This window comes from Phaethon aethereus (genome assembly GCF_964289735.1).
Source record: "Phaethon aethereus genome assembly, chromosome: 8".
NCBI classification, from domain to species: domain Eukaryota; kingdom Metazoa; phylum Chordata; class Aves; order Phaethontiformes; family Phaethontidae; genus Phaethon; species Phaethon aethereus.
Genome location: NC_138584.1, coordinates 16698789 through 16714865, shown reverse-complemented (window position 1 = coordinate 16714865; position 16077 = coordinate 16698789). Strand labels below are relative to the sequence as shown.

The 16077-nt window shown below is 37.5% G+C and overlaps 1 protein-coding gene across 1 annotated transcript; it reads right to left on the bottom strand.

Moving 5' to 3' along the window:
- Window positions 1-9180: 9180 nt before the first annotated feature.
- TMED5 (transmembrane p24 trafficking protein 5) lies at window positions 9181-15920 on the bottom strand. Its single transcript, XM_082003056.1, has 4 exons — window positions 15729-15920; window positions 13102-13199; window positions 12241-12424; window positions 9181-9843 (listed from the first exon to the last, which is right to left on the bottom strand). The coding sequence occupies exons 1-4, from the start codon at window positions 15915-15917 to the stop codon at window positions 9625-9627; spliced, it is 690 nt and encodes a 229-aa protein (XP_081859182.1). The 5' UTR covers window positions 15918-15920; the 3' UTR covers window positions 9181-9624.
- Window positions 15921-16077: the final 157 nt, after the last annotated feature.

Sequence of the window (16077 nt, the reverse complement as noted above, 5' to 3'; positions counted from 1 at the left end):
TACTAAGGAAAAGTGTCAAACCAGTGCAGCGTGTTCTGGCAATGGGTGCAGTCATTGATGTTCATATGCTCTAGGTAATATAGTCCATTATTTTCCATGTGAATTAACTGTTAAAAAATAATGCAGGATCTGAACATTTTGAAATTAACTCTGCTAAAGATAACCATTTGAAAGATACTATGGTACACTGTAAATCTTGTGTCCTAGTTATAAACTAAGTTGTCAGGAGTCACACACAAGATTCCTTCATATCTGTAGAAACAGTCATGTTTTGATAAACATAATATGAAAAAAGTGTATTATTGCACAGGGTCAACAAACAGTTTGTTGCCATTTGAAGTAACATTACTGATTCTACTACAACATTACCTCTTTTGTTTTTTTTAAATGTACCAAGTTTTAAATTGATAAATTTATTTTACTTGTTTTAAAAAAAGTCAAATAAGTCTTTTGCCAGTATTAGATGTTTTTTCTTTGCTACTTTTGAGGGGGTTTTAGCCAAAGAGTAAACAGAAGAATATTTTTACTTTGGTGGCTATTCACTGTACTGCATAAGGTTAGTTTTCTTATATGCTTACAGTTTACCACCAAAATAAAATTATGTAACATTTAGAAATGACAGAGTGGTTCAAAGTGTACTGCCTGGGATAGTACTTATTTATTCCATTACTTGACTATTTGACTTTTTCTGCTGGTCTTGAACATCTTGAAAAGGTGATTTTTTTTTTTTTAAATTTTTTTCCTGTCACCTTATAGCCAAAGGAAGCAGAGAAAGCTTTTTATCCTGTGCTTGGTTTATGGCTGGCCAGGTAATATTAGCTTTATAAAAATGCTAATTAAAAACTGCCAGTTCTGTTTACCTTCACTAAAATGTGGGTTTTTTCCTCACACCCTCAGCTATTAATTTAATGTTGCCTTGCCTATAGCTGCAATATTTTGATAACACAGCAACTTCATGTTAATTTTTGAATGTTTATATCTTGGGATAATGCAAAATGTAAAGCCTTTGTAACCTTACTCACACCATCTGTATCTCTTTATTGTTTCATTTTACCAGAGTCCTTTAATTCTAACTGAACACCAGCAGTATTTTTCGTAACGTTTCATTTAAAGATAAATATTGGAATGTACTTGGAGTTTGGTAGGGGGGAGAAAATATTTGTCAAACTTAAGCTGTCCATAGACTTAACTATTGTGAATGTCACTGTTTCATTTTATTATGGTGGTTGACTTGACTCTGATGTTCAGTTTGTATTTTTGGAATTGCTTTTTTCTTAGAATTAAAAGACCAACATTAAATGTGTGTATTTTTTGAGAGAGAAGAATGAGTTTTGATTCTATATTCTTGTGAAGTACATACTTGGTGGCATTCTCCCATCTATTGTTTCTCTATCTCTAGCTTTCTTTTTAATGTCCTGGAGGCACTTGCCCTGCACATAGACACTAACGAGTGTTGCAGCTATGCTCGAGGAATGCTGTGTTACCAGGTGTCATGTACTGGGAAATGCTGCAATAGTGCTGCTGAAGATACAGCTAGAGTAGTAATTAAAGCACACCTACAAATGCCTTTCTTTCATTTTCTGTGAATTTCATTGTATGTAGTAACAGTGTGTCTAAAGGAAGAATACAAATATTGCTGTATGTAACTATTTCATTTTGGTATGACTTGATCATTGTATGTATGCATGTGTGTAAATATATGTAATTCAACTTTGTGGTCACTGATTTAGTACCATTTCTATGTGTATCAGATTTAATATTTTTCCATTATATATTATTTGTATTACAGTAGCATTTAGGTAGGTGAAGTCTCTCTTGAGGTCATTCTAAAAATGTAGGCATCACACAAATATGACAGCAAAGAAATAATGGCATGTTACTGGTCAGAATTGTAAAATCGTCATAGCAAACTACTTGTCAAATCATTGTTCTCAATGAAAACTTCAAGAGGAATTTTGAATAAAAACTATGCTTTTCTATGCATAAGGCATTTTGAGTGAGATTACAAAGGAATTTTAAAAAAACTTTCAGTGTGATATGTGAAACGAAAGTCAATATTTTGATTTAACATGAAGACAGAAATAAACCAAAAAAGGCCTTGAAGGTAAAGACAAGCAGTTTGTCAGGGGGGCAGGGGGAGTTAAATGGATAAACAGAAAAATGGTCATGTCTTTGGAACATCCCACTGAAGTACTAAAGTGATCTTTAGTGTTATGTTTTAAAAGGAAATCGGTGAACTGAGATGGAACATGCCAAGGCTGGAGACGGAACAGTAGTCAACACAGTGATAAGGATGAACTGGACAGGAGCATCAGTTCTGTGCACAGAGGGAAGATGATGAATCTTGGAAATGCGATGCAGGTAACATTTTCAGGCTTTAAATTGCGTCACTTCTCTCGTTCCTTCGCATCTGCCTAAATGAAAAGTAACACTGCAGTTAAGGGTATGATGGCAGAAAATGTTATTTTTAGAAATGGAAAAAAGAGGTTTAGGGTGGTGAGTTGTTCGGTCAATGCTGAACTTAAGCTCATGGCTAAACACCCATATGGAGGTATCAGGTCTGAGGTCCCAGTTTGGTCAGAAAAACTTTGTACTGTGTGAGGGGGAAAAAAAGCAGAGTTGTCAAAGTTTGTGGACAAGTTGATTTCTTGTTTTGTAATTTGGATCATCTAGGTGAGGTATAGGGAAGAGAAAGACATGGGAAAAGAGATTCCTTTGGAGTTCCTGGAATGACCATCTTCTAGAAAAGAGTGTGAGACAGTAGAAAGAAAAGAAAAAGACGAGTACAAGTAGAGGCTATGCAGTCTGAGAATGAGCTTGGAATTTGATACTTTTGCTAGTCTTTAACTAGCGATGTTATGATGATTATATCTGTTTTACATTTCTGAATCCCTTAATGTTCCTCTTGGCCATCTCATCTCTGTTATTTTTTTAATCAGATTTTTTCATATTCCAGCACTGAGATCCATAATGTCAACAGTTGTTCTGGTTTTCATTGATACCAAAGTATTTTGCCTTGCAGATAATAGTTTTTTTTCAAATGCAGGTGTAGCTCATACAGTTCTTTTCATATCATGTTTCTCTTAATGTGTGCACTGATATTGTTTTACCAGCATGTATTTCTTTTTCACTTGTCCTAACTTATGTTTCCAGCTTCTGAATCCGACAATATTCTGTTCTCTTCCCATTATTAGCTATTTTGTGTTTGGCATTGATTGACTTCTATGTGGTTTTTGTTTCCTAGTCTTCTGGCTACTTAATGTCCAGTATAGTAGCCTTAACTTGCAATCTTGACATCTGTAGTCTTACTCTAATGAAGCTCATTTGGTTCAAAACCTGCTTTATAGCAAGAAGCTAATTAATAGTTCTGTCTGGCTCTAAAGTCTGTTTTTCTGTAAGCACCATTTTAAAGTACTTCATTTGTGTTCTGCCATTCCCTAATGAATACTCACAAAACCGTTGCGATTATTGCATTCACTCATGTTATCATCCAATGTGGTAGTTACTGCTTTCCTACGTACACATTTCTCTCATTCATGATCGTTACTAAGGTTGCTTCCTTTGTGTCTTTCACCTGCTCGCTCTAACTTAGTATTCTTAACTTCATAAATTGGTTGGAGATTGGGAAGCAGAAAGATAGTAAAATTCTAGAGATTATCAACAGTGGTTGGAAATTCAGGAAAAGGGAAATAATGAGTGAACAATTGGAAAGGTTTTCAGGGTGTAGAATGTCAAAATATATTTTTAGTGGCAGCAGGAGGAAGAGGTGAAACTAAAAAGGGGAAGAATATAAGGTAGAACTGAAAATTGATCAAGATCACAATGCAGAGTTACTTCCTTAGGCTAAGGGAAGCTGCTTGTACAAAATCCACACTTGGAACTGTCCTTTTTGACAAAGGGACAAGGGAGGCTAACTGGCTTGTTGCAGAAAAGCATGTATGTATAAATCTATGTAGTATGTATACTTATGTGTAGAAATACACAAGTCCAAGTAATACAGTGAGAAACAAATGTATTTAATTACAATGGGAATTTATTATTTTTAAGGAAGTCTTAAGTGGGCTGTGAAATGCTTCTTAAAGATGGCCTTTGATGGACTGTAAAAAGAAAAAAAGCTAATTCAATACTTTTCATCTTTCTTCCCATGCTTTTTCTTCTCTGCTTGTGGTAATGAGCCCAGGTATTGTAGGTGCTCACCTGCCTCAGTGATTCAGAAGTGCTGAAGCTTTAGAAAGAGAACTCCAGTTTGTTTGGCCAACTTGGCGTCTGAGCCTGCTTCCTTCTTCCCAGTCTTGTGGTGTCATCTTGTGGGAGAGGAATGATTGGGAAGAATGATTTCAGGAGTGGCAGAGTAAGTGAATGATGGCTGAAGCATGCTCAGAGCTTTGGAAAGGGGGGTTGGGGTCTGGTTCTGCCCTTTTCCTGTCCAGAAGAAAATGTAATCATTAACTGTTTGGAACTGGGATTGATTGAACTGTCAGAAGCTTTTTGTATGGACAGTCATGGGTATCTTTTGACTTGACTTTGATTTTTACCGCTCCCTCAAATTCTCCAGCATAATAGCAGGAGAGATGATGTAATTCAGATGCTTCTGGTGAAACTTCAGCAGTGTAGGTGTGTTTACTATTATTTTTTTTCAGTGATTTTTGTTACTATTTTTATTATTACAGTTTTTTATCTTTACCTGTGATAAAAAAATCGTTACCTTAAGTAAATTGCTGGTTTTGAAAACAAAATCATACAATAAGGCATATAGCTTTTGATCTGCTCTGTAATAGTTTATGAATATGGTGCTTACCTCTGTACTAGCATTCCTCCTGTATGAATAGTGAGTTTCTGTGATAGGGTACTACTGGGGCAGGGGAAAGCATAGAAAAGCAAGGGCTTAACATAAGCCATTTCTCAGCAACAACTAACAGTTGTGTAACTCCTGTCTGCACCAAAAGTTGGTAAATTTTAAAATGAAAGTCTCGAAGAGAGTTGTTCTTTGAAACTAGGGAAGGCACAGGAACTCGTAGTTTTTAAAGACATCAGATATATCTCAATCTACTTGGCTGTCTTAATTACCTGTTGGGGACAATGAGTCTTTAGGATAGATGCAATATAAATGTTTATTTTAGAAATATGGGGGGGGGGGAGTAATTGCTGTGGCTGGTTGAGTAGGATTTTTAACAAGGTAGATTCACCACTGTACCACATGGTCATGGATTCTGAGGATAGTGCTGTGACCTGACAAACAAGCAGAGTTAAACAAGTAAGTCCTGCACTGCTGAGTATGAGGTGCAATGGACTCGGGCCAGTCTGAGGTGCAAGAGTGTTGTGTTTTACAGAGGAAGAAGTTACAGGAGAAGGTGTCATTTCTCACAGTGTGCACTTTGAGAGACCCAGAAAGGGAACTTTTGCATGCGTTTCTCATGTCTTTGTCCAAAATGGCTTTTGATACTTTTCACTGTGCATGTACCTCTTCAAGTCAAACCATTGTTCATTCTACCATTAATTACCCAATCTGGCAACATCAGGTTGTAGCTTAGTATTTTATGATATCTACTTTATCGATTCAAAACACGGTACGAAAAGGAAGTTCCTGTTTCATTATTTGAACAATGTGGTTAGCAGGCTTCCGGACAGGCCTAGGTTTCTCAGGAGTCTTACAAAATGGTAAACAAGCTTGGATTTGTCATGTGCATTAGTTGATGAAGCTGAAAAAGCTGCTTCAAAATTTTGAGGTTTTGGTCTCAGCATGTTCTTATTTTCTCATGAATAGTCTGAAATTAATTACATATAATAAGTAGTAATTCATACTATGGGTTTCTTAATTACTGCAGTTTGATATTCTTGATACTACTGTCCTGTTTTCTTTCTATTTTTCCCTAGATGTTTATTTTTAATATGTGGACTACACCTAATCAGAAATGAAAATACTTATACTGCGAAATAAATTGTTTCTTTGCAGGAGGAAAATACAAGAATTAATGGAAGCACTCCAACAGGTCATCAGATGATGTCAGTTTGTTTGCTGATGAAAAATGTATTTTTTAATTCTCATAGCTTCATGTGATTTATGTACTGCTGTTAATTGGAAATGCACAAACATGCACACAAGTTAGAACATCATATCAAGTACCTTCTGTAAAATCCTTTCTAAAAAGAGTTTGTGAGGACAGATAGCCATTGGGTTAGACCAGTAGTGCTTTTTGAGTTGGTGTCAATTTGCTGCTGTCTTTCTGTGGTATCACAAACTTACAAATTCACATAGTCTGTTCCTTGGGATATTTCCTCTCACTTTTTTTTGAGGTGAGAAACTTGGGACTTGGTTTAGTTACTAACAAGAAACACTCAACTAGACAAACAGTTTCCCAAAGTCACAGGTGCTGATTTAATACCAAGCTATCTGAGGGTCTTAATGTCTAATGTCTCTTGCTTTGAACACAGAACTTCACTAGCGTTATTGACCTCTACTACAATTTTGCACCTACTATTCTTCCCAGATTTCCTCCTGACCTTATTGCTTGCATAAGTGGAAGCTACGCCATTCTTGATGTGTGCAATAAACTGCAGGTACAATAAGGAATATAAGTATTAAGGTGCAAATACTGGAAAAAAATTTAAGGCTCATAACTGACATGCATCTGATAACAGAAAATAACATTAGTTTTGAAGTTACAAAGTAAAGCTTAAGTTATTTGCATTGCACAGTTGACTGAGTTACAGTAAGAGCAGAATTTGAACAGTGCATGAGGAAGATACGAAAAAGCTGCATTACTGAAAGTTCTTGTTAGCTTAGCATCCTTGATCTTTTGCAGCATTCATAGGTAAAGCATTCTTCCTTCATTATAAAATGAATACAAACATAGGTTTAAACCATTTATTGAAAAATCTGTTTTGCATAATTTTATTCAACATCTGCAAGTCTTAAAACATTCAATTCTGAATAAGAAAAAAAATAATTTACATTCTCCTCTGTAAATTTTACACAGTCAAAAGCAATCTACTCTTCAAAATCCAAATGAAATTTTACTTAGCTGCAAGTTTAAATGCCAAATCCTTCACCTATGATAAACATATTCCAGCTGCCAAAGTCAAAGCACAGTTACCTTTATAGTTTTTCCCTGTTTTGTTTTCTATAATGAGCCTTGAATGGGGAGAAAATAAAGTCAGAGCTTAGTTGCAAAATAGTAATTTCTTCCAGATGAACTCTGCTGACAATTGTTGCATTATTTTCCTTCTACCACAGACTGCTATTTGTAATTGGAGAAACTTCTGCAGTTCAGGCTTGCGTCTTTAATCAGAGAAGTCTGCATTCATTAGCAGCTTGAGCTAATACACATTACTGTTTTACTCCTGGCTGTATAACCACTTCCAGAGAGACACAGCAGAGCAGCTGGGGAATCTAATCCGTTGAGGTACCACTGGAAAATGTGACAGAGCTCATCTGTTGGTCGAAGCTGAAATCTAGAATCTAGTAGCTTTGCTACAAGAGGTAGATGTCTTAGTCATGGCTTCACAGAGGTGGTTCAGCATTTTGCAGATGGTTTGTAGCATCACGCTTATGGTGACGCAAGCAAAGATAGATCACCTAGCAAAAGGGGCAGAGCCCTAAATCTCATTTGCCTGTCCTGAAGGGACCTGATCAAAACCTTGGAAGCTGACTTCAGTGAGCTTTGACTTATGTCCTGATGTAAATAGGTGGTATATTGGTACTGAGAGATGTATAGGGAAATGGCAGAAAAATACTATTTGCCAGTCTAGCAGAAAGAATTAACTTTTCCTAGACTTTGTCCTGATCACAGGAATAAGCTTTCTAATTCCAGGCAGCTTAGAAGAGAAAGCATCATGTAGAAAAAAAATACACAGAACCCTAAAGGGAAACAATCTTATTTTAGACACATCTTTGCAGAAAGAGCTCAACAGCCTTTGGAGCCCTCTATAACAAGTTCTGTAAGGATTAATACTTCTGCTTATAAAAACTATTCAGAAATATTATTGCTAGGTCCCATTAAAGCTGAAGTGCTGTTTTGATGTACTGTAGCCCTTGCTAGCATCTGCTTCACTTGAACAAAATGTTTCTTCATGCATCTGTTGACCCTGTTTTATCTCTAAAATAATTTTTAATCAGAGAAAGTCTCAAAGTTGCAATTCTGCTGCTCATACACAGATGACCCAACAACAGGCAGAACACTAATACATGTACTTTTTCTAAAAACACTTTTAAAAAAGTGTTTTTTAAAAACACTTTTGTGATGAAATGTAGTTTAACACTATGTTAAATGTCAGTGACTTGGCACATTGTAAAAATGACTAACTTTCAAATATTAAAAAAAGGTTAATTCTCACACACCAGGGGTTTTGGCAAAAATTCTCCCTACCTTCACTACACAGTTAAAAGCCACTTCATCTAGAAATTACAAATTAGCTTTGCCTTAGTAAATGATATCACATATTGAGTTGATCCTAAAATTTAATTTAATGTACTTATTGCTCATGTAATTCATGCCTTACTCATATAAACAGCTAGCTATAGAAACACTGCCCATAGGAACTGAATGTACTTAAACAGCTGGAAGACTTGTGAGGGTGAGAAAAAAGGGAAAGTTTAGGTGAACAGCTTTGGTTTTTCATGCCTGTGTAAGTCACCCTATTAACTGCTATTAGTCATAGATGTAGTAGGCAAAAACTAATAAATAAATTGGCAAATAAGAGGGATTTTAAGATTACAAAAATTAATGTTAAGGTAATATTTTCATGTACTGTGACACCCCCCTTTATTAAAGGGAAATAATAACATGAGAAATTACTTCTTAAAGTATTACATGAGGTTACAGAACTAAGTTTGCAAACTATACTTCAAGGTGTGTGTGCATTTATTTGTATACCATATCGTCACTTGTCTCTTGAGTCTCATGTAACAGCCAAGAAGGAAAATAGGGTTGTACAACTACAGGACAAAGATTTATGAACAGGAATGGCATGTATTTTCTCCCAATTCTTTTCAACACATTTCACATTGACGGTGTTTTTTTAAAGTGCTGATGTTAACCATCTGTATATAAAGAGTTTTCATTTTGTTCTCACAATGTTAGCCCAGTGTTTCTCCATTATGCTGTACAATAAGAGCTAAGGATTTTTAAAAATGTAACTCTGAAGATAAATGACAGTTAGCTACAGACTAACCCTGTGGGCCCCAAGCTTGTAAACACTTAGGCACATATGTAGATTCACTTCATGTTTAACAGCAAATAAACTAATGTCTAAGTTACTATGTAAAGTTTTATGTGAACATGAAAAAAAGACAGTATGAACATTACTTTGCATGTGCACTGAGCATCCTGTGCGCTATGTGTAAGTTAGTCATTAACAAATGCTACAAGTACAAAAAAAAAAAATTTAGTAGTACTTGCAAAAGTGGAAGAGCTTGGGGCAAGTCATTCTTTTCGTTAAACCAAACAAACAAGACCACCACCACAAAACAACCAAAAAGCCCAACATGAATTGAAAACCTGGTGTCTACTGCCTGTTCAAAAGAACCTGAAAGGTCATGGTTTTCTTTTTTTTTTTCCTTCACTGTAGTATATTACTCCCCCTTTTCCCCCATACCTGTTATAATTGTTATGGTCATACTGAATATTAAGTTCTACTTTTCCTCTTATCTTCAAAGAGACTTTTCAACATGTAAACCTGAACAGCTGATACCACCACCATTACTCCCAAGTTGACCATGGACCAGAAATTCACTCTGTCAAAGTTGCTTTCTTGTATATTTCGGTCACGAGCCTCAAATGCTCTGAGCAGGGTCTGAATCTGGACGCTTTTGCTTAATCTGGCTTTGACACTGTTGATGGATTCCTGGTAAGTAACAAAAAGAGTATTCTTAGAAAAAAAGAACACCTGAATTAAATTTATAGCTTGCAAAACATACAAAATATTAGTAATGTATTGCCATTTGTAACAATTTCTTGCCAAGTAAACAGTTAATTTTACTTTAAAATACATACTTTACATCACAGACTTTTCATAAATTTGTCTAGCCTATTTATTGTATATTACCAAAAAAGGCTTAATTAACATAGTATTAAGATTCTATAGTGGCTAGGGAGGTAAGAGAAATAAACCCTAAAAATCAGTTTAATATTCCATGTATCTTGGGGAACTGTGCTTCCAGGTATTCAGACAAGAAAAAAGCAATGATCTCTATAGAACTAGTCTTAAAACAAGTTACGTAGTAGCAGACAAATGTAGGTTTTTATTCTGCTAGATAATCAAATGAAGGCACTTCTTAATGCAAACTACCATCCGGACTATAGCTGTAGCAAAAGAAAAATAGTACAGTAATGTTATATTCCCATCTTTTTTTTTTATGCTTTCACTGTAGTGGCTATAAACTGCTGCTTCAGCTTTGATACTGAAGCAGAATTTTGACAATAAGTTGTGAATGGGACAACTGGAGGTCCTACAAAGGACACAAAGTGTGTCTCTGAGAACCAGAGGAAGTACATGAACACTCTGGCCATAACAGCTGCTCAAGATCCACTCCTTATTCTGTGTATACAAAGTAAATGCCTGCTCCTATAATCTGTTAAGTTTCCTCCACAACATAATAAATAGTCACAACCTAAAAGCTGATCTCATGAAGTGCCAATTTATGTTCTTGATATAGTAATTATGGGACCCTGAAGTAACTTTCAGTGAGAAGAGTAATGTGTGCAGTAACAGGAAGCTATACATTAAAAAAAGTTAAACCCAGCAGTAACATTTTCTCCATGGGCGTTTTCTCTGCATATTTAACAAATATTTCACAAGAGCCATTTTTGGAAGCCAAGTAATTTTATGGTTATACTAAAGTTCATACGTTACACAATAAGGAACATCAACACTACAGAAGAGCTTTAAAAATAAGACACAATTCCTCATTTTCCCCAGCAATGTTTATCTTTGAAAAGTTAAATGGCTGAGTGTTTATAAGTCCTCACCGAACTTGAAGTAAAATTATAACTTGACTAAGTAAACAACAGCATCAAATACTAATGTTAACTTTACAAAAATTACTTGCTTTAAAAGATTGCAAGGTCCTCGAAAACAAGCTCTGCATGTTTTTTTTCTTTTGGAAGAGAGATCAGTATGTACACAAGTAGCTATCAAATCCATTCAACTATTCTTTAGTGTGAGAGGGATTTTCTTCACAAATTTCCCCTATAAACTTTTTTCCAATTTTCTTAATTACCAATTTTAAAAAAAATCTGGCCTGCTTTTCAGATTCTGTATTTGGTTTTAAATATTTAAAAGCATATTGTACACCTATAAAAGTTCTTAAAGATTAAGTTTGTCTTGTTTAAAAAATCTGCATTTTGTTTATTGCAATAAATAGAACACAAACAAGGTCATTCTCTACATCAGTGTATTTGGTAAGTGTTTGTGGATGTTGGTTTGTGTTTTGTTTTGTGGGGTTTTTTTAAGATACCTGTTGTCTGGAGCTAGGCGCAAACAAGCAATGGCTCACTGCAGCCTGCCAAGCACTAAGAACAGTGGTACAGGAACACCAAACAATCCTATACAAGAGTAATCTCAACCTTTAATGATCATGAAAGGAAATAAAAGCTCTGACTCAGCAGCAGTCTTCATCCTACATCAGAGAGGGTCAGCATACAAGTTAAGCAAACATTACCATTCATAGAATGTCTGCAAAGGTGAACCTGCAGTGTAGTACAGATTAACTCTTGTCCTGTTTATTTGTTTGAAAAAGTAGAAATAATTTTTGGGGGAGAAAAACCTGATAAAGTAGTATCTAAATTATCAAAGGTAGAAATATTAATCCTCACACTGGTTGGGGCACTTTCAGTGGAAAGAAAAGGCTAACACAGTATTTTATTTTTAAAACTGATAAAAATCTATGCAGTGATTCCAGCTACATCATTGGGATGAAGCAATACTTTAATACTATACATATTCATTTCATTGCTGCTAGGGAAAAGTATCCCATTTTAGTATTAGGAAGAAAGGAAGATGAATTAGAAACAGCGTGCTAGACAGTTTCTTCTTGCTGATTAAAGGTCTAGTCTGAAAATATTCTCAAGCTTCTGTATAGAAGCAAGAAATTAATGGTGCTAGGCTTCATGTATCAGTAAAAGTGATATATAGAACTGGAACAGTTTCCAGGATGCTGCACCAGACCAAGGCAGAATGGCTAAATGACATTGAGGGTTTTTCCAAATGTTCTTACAAAAGAATTAAAGATCAAATACTAACCAGAATGTCTTCCAATTTCATATCTAAGAGATCTGTGCCTGTAACATACTTTTTCCAATCTTCCTGTTCTTGTCCATCTTCTCCCATATTGTCCAGGATCAGTTCGAAGAAAATCACCTTCTCAGAAATGGTACTGAATGTGTTGTCAAAGCAGAACATGTAATCCCCATCTTCTGTTTCCACCCTGTGTATATAAGCAAAATGTCATTAACTATGCTTTTTGTGCTGGTTCTCAAAAAGGGAGTTTTTGTAAGCAAACTTTTCTCTACGACTGACAATCATGTACTTGGAAATAACTGAATGTGCTTTTTATATAAAAACTCTAAAGACACATTACAGATTGCACAGTCACAGCAAAACAATCCCACTGATATCTAAAGGTTTAAAATTAAGACAGCAGCTTACTTTCATTTTCCTTTATTGGGATTTTGAACCACTGTTAATCATTACCAAAAAGCTATAATATGAGTGGAATTCTTATCTGTAGTAGAATTACAGTAATTACTACATATTTTGATAAAAGGACTAGAAAAATAGGGGACTTTTCAGCTTATTTATATAACTTACAAGATCTTTTGATATTAGATGTGGAGACCTTTTTCAATTCCACAATAATTATTTTTGTTCACTGACCAGTAACAGCTGTTATTAAAAGAAAAATATCTTTCACTCATGGGGAGATCCATGTAAAAAAATAGTCAGTGTTTAGAAAGAGGTAATTGGTATTCTCAAACTGTGCTATTAGAAAGTCTTTTGTAATACTGAGGACTAAGTACTCAACCTTCACTTTAGTTATATTTGTTAAAGAAACCAGAAAAGTACTTTATGTAACAGTTCTAAGTTTGAAGATTTTAAACTTACGTATGAACTCCATCTGATTTTCTTTCATCAAAAACTAGAGTTTCACCTTTTGGAGACAGTAGATGAAAATCAACATCTAATCCTGCTCCGTCTAGAACCTGTGAAACAAAGTAAAAAAATTCCTCCAACCAGTGGAATTGCTGTTTGCATTCCTGATGGAAACACCTTTTAGGTAAGGGAACTGACACAAAGATTCTGAAAGAGGAATCTGTCTGTATGAGGTCACACCAAGTTAGCTGGAAACAGATTAAAAACTGGCTCAACCCAAAAGCATTTTAGCTGTTTAAACTAAATATGATCTAATCATGCTAGGCTAATACTGAAACTTTCCCTAACCTATTTTAAGAATGCATACAATTATATCAATGGGGAGCGTTAGACAACCTGTAAGAATACCAACAGATGGCTAAATCTGGCCTTTCTATGGCAGGCATCATTGATGGGCAAGAACCAGTGCTAGTTCAGTGGTAGAAAATGAGTTTTATAACAAAGATCTGTCACTTCTCTGTATATACACATATATATTTGTACAAAAACACAACCTATGCAGTGTCATTCCTAAGATCTCTTTGTTGGGTGAATTAACAGTGTAGAAGACAGGACTAGACTTCTTATGCCAATTGAAGCTGTACCACAGACCTTAACTTTTAATGCAGATTTAAGGTCCAAATTCTCCCAGGGCATTCTCATTTCCCAAAGGTAGAAGGAATTGAAGGCATTTAGCTTCCTAAACTCCTAAGCATGTACGGTATTACAAAGCTGTGCTGCTTTAACTGTATAACATAGCTACAGCTGTATCACTGCATCTGTTGTGTTATAGAAATTCTTTATAGGGAAGGCAGTAACTGCATAACGGGGCAGAGTGTGATTTTTTTTTATGACATTATTTAGGTCCATGATAGGCAATTTTTTTGTTTGCTTATTTTCCAGTGTGCTATTTGAGTATAGCAGTCCGCTCCTGCTGAAATTGAGGGCAAAGTTTACACTGACTTAAAATGACACTGGAGACTTACCAAAAAAAGAGAAAGAATGCGGAAAATTAGTAGCTAACAGTTGATCAAATTAAAAACCACATATAGTGATATACCTTTAGGGCTATGATGCAATCTAAACACCCAGAACAAAACTTTGTATCAGCATAGTGTTTGTTGCATTATGTCTTTGGAGAATGACCTGCATCTCTACATTCAATATTCCTATGCTTTAGCCACTAACAATTCAGGACAATTAAGTACAAAATAAATCTATGTCTAATAACACACACTGCTCCTTTTCTACCCATTCAAAGAGAAAGATCAATTGTTACCGTTAGCGCTACTGCTGAGATGTTTATGCTCAAGTTTACTGTTAAATTTAAATGTTAGTAAATAAATTTACTGTTACCCACATTTGTTCTCTCTAAAATAAAATTTTTATTTCGATCATGGTTAAAATAAAATCCTACTTGGTCAGTGCAAAGTAAACTATTTTGCTTAGACAGGGCTCTGGATAATGCTTGAACACCTCAATCATTCTCGTTCAGTTCTGCATGTAACAATAATTAAAAAATTAATCAGGAATTTCACCTCTGTATTTTTAGCTGTGAGGCAGAGAGAAAAAAAGGGGGTGGAGATAGACAGGTCTCAGCCAATTCTGAGGCACAGTAGCAGGATGGGAAAATATTCACTGCAGCTTCCCTCACTGTGCCTGTTCTATCGAAAAAAGCCTTTATTTTGAGGAAAGGAAGGGAGAAAAAAAAAAAAGCCAAAATCTTTCCCAGAGATTTCTGGGGAACTCAACTCTTCCCACAAAGAAGACGTTAATGTTAGCATAGCTAAATAAGACTGTTCTTGAAAAACTTTCATCATTGGAATAAAAAGTGTTTAATATCAACACAAAGATAGGTAAGTAAGGGCTTTGTGGATCAGCAACAGTTTTGTTTATGCTTTAGATCTACTACACAAGATCGCAGCCATTGACTTTCTACATTTTTTCTGTTTTAAAGGATGGCAACTGGAGAGCTTGTAAAGTTAAAGAAAATAACCGTTTACAATAATTAAAACAAGGCTGTAAAGCTTTTTCTTTCTCCCAAAGATACAGACTTGAACAGCGCCAACTCCGGCGTGCACGTGCGGGCGCTGCACGGGGCCAGCAGAGCCCAGCACCGCGGAGGGGCAGCGGCGAGCCGCAGGCAGGGCGCGCACCCTGCCCGGCCCGGGACGCGCGGGCAGCAGGGCGGCCTCCTGCCGCCGCAGCCTGCGGGGGAACGCCGAGGGGCCACCCAGGCCGCGGCTCGGGGACGGCCACCGAGACCGCTTTGCCTCCCGCAGCCACGGCCTGCTCGCAGGGCGGTGCCGGCGGAGGACCGCGAGGCGGCTCCAGCTGTGGCCTGGGCGAAGAGTGGGGAACGGCCGGCAAGAAACCCCCGGCAGCAGCGGCGGGCGGTGCCGCCGCCGGCGGAGGGGCCTCTTCTGCGTAAAAGGGAACCGGCAGCTGAACCGCCCAGCACCGCCCACGGTTCAGAGAAGGCGGCGACGCCGCCGCGGCGGCAGGATGCGGGACCGCCCGGCTCCCTTCAGCACTGCCCCGCGGGGAGGCGACTCACCCTCCTGGAGCGACCCCGCCCGGACCGCCCTGCCCTGCCCGACCTGGTACTCTAGCTCCAGCGAAGCCTCCTTGCGCATGGGCTGGTAGAAGCACTCCTTGCGGCCAGCAGGAAGTGTGAAGGTGAAGTCGCTGTCCAGGGAGGGGCTGAACTCGGTGGCGCCGGGCGGCAGCAGGAGCAGCGCGCAGCACCCGAGCGGCAGCAGCAGCCGGGGCCATGGCAACGGTCCCATACTGGCAGCGCGCGGCGTCCCCCCTCACGCAGCCCGCCCGCCGCCGCGGACCGAGCGAGGGGCTGGGCCGGTTCCGCCCACGCCCCCGGGGCCCGCCCCCGCCCCTCGCGCGTCTTCCCCAATGGCAGTCACCGCAGCTCAGCTCGCCACCCGCCCACAG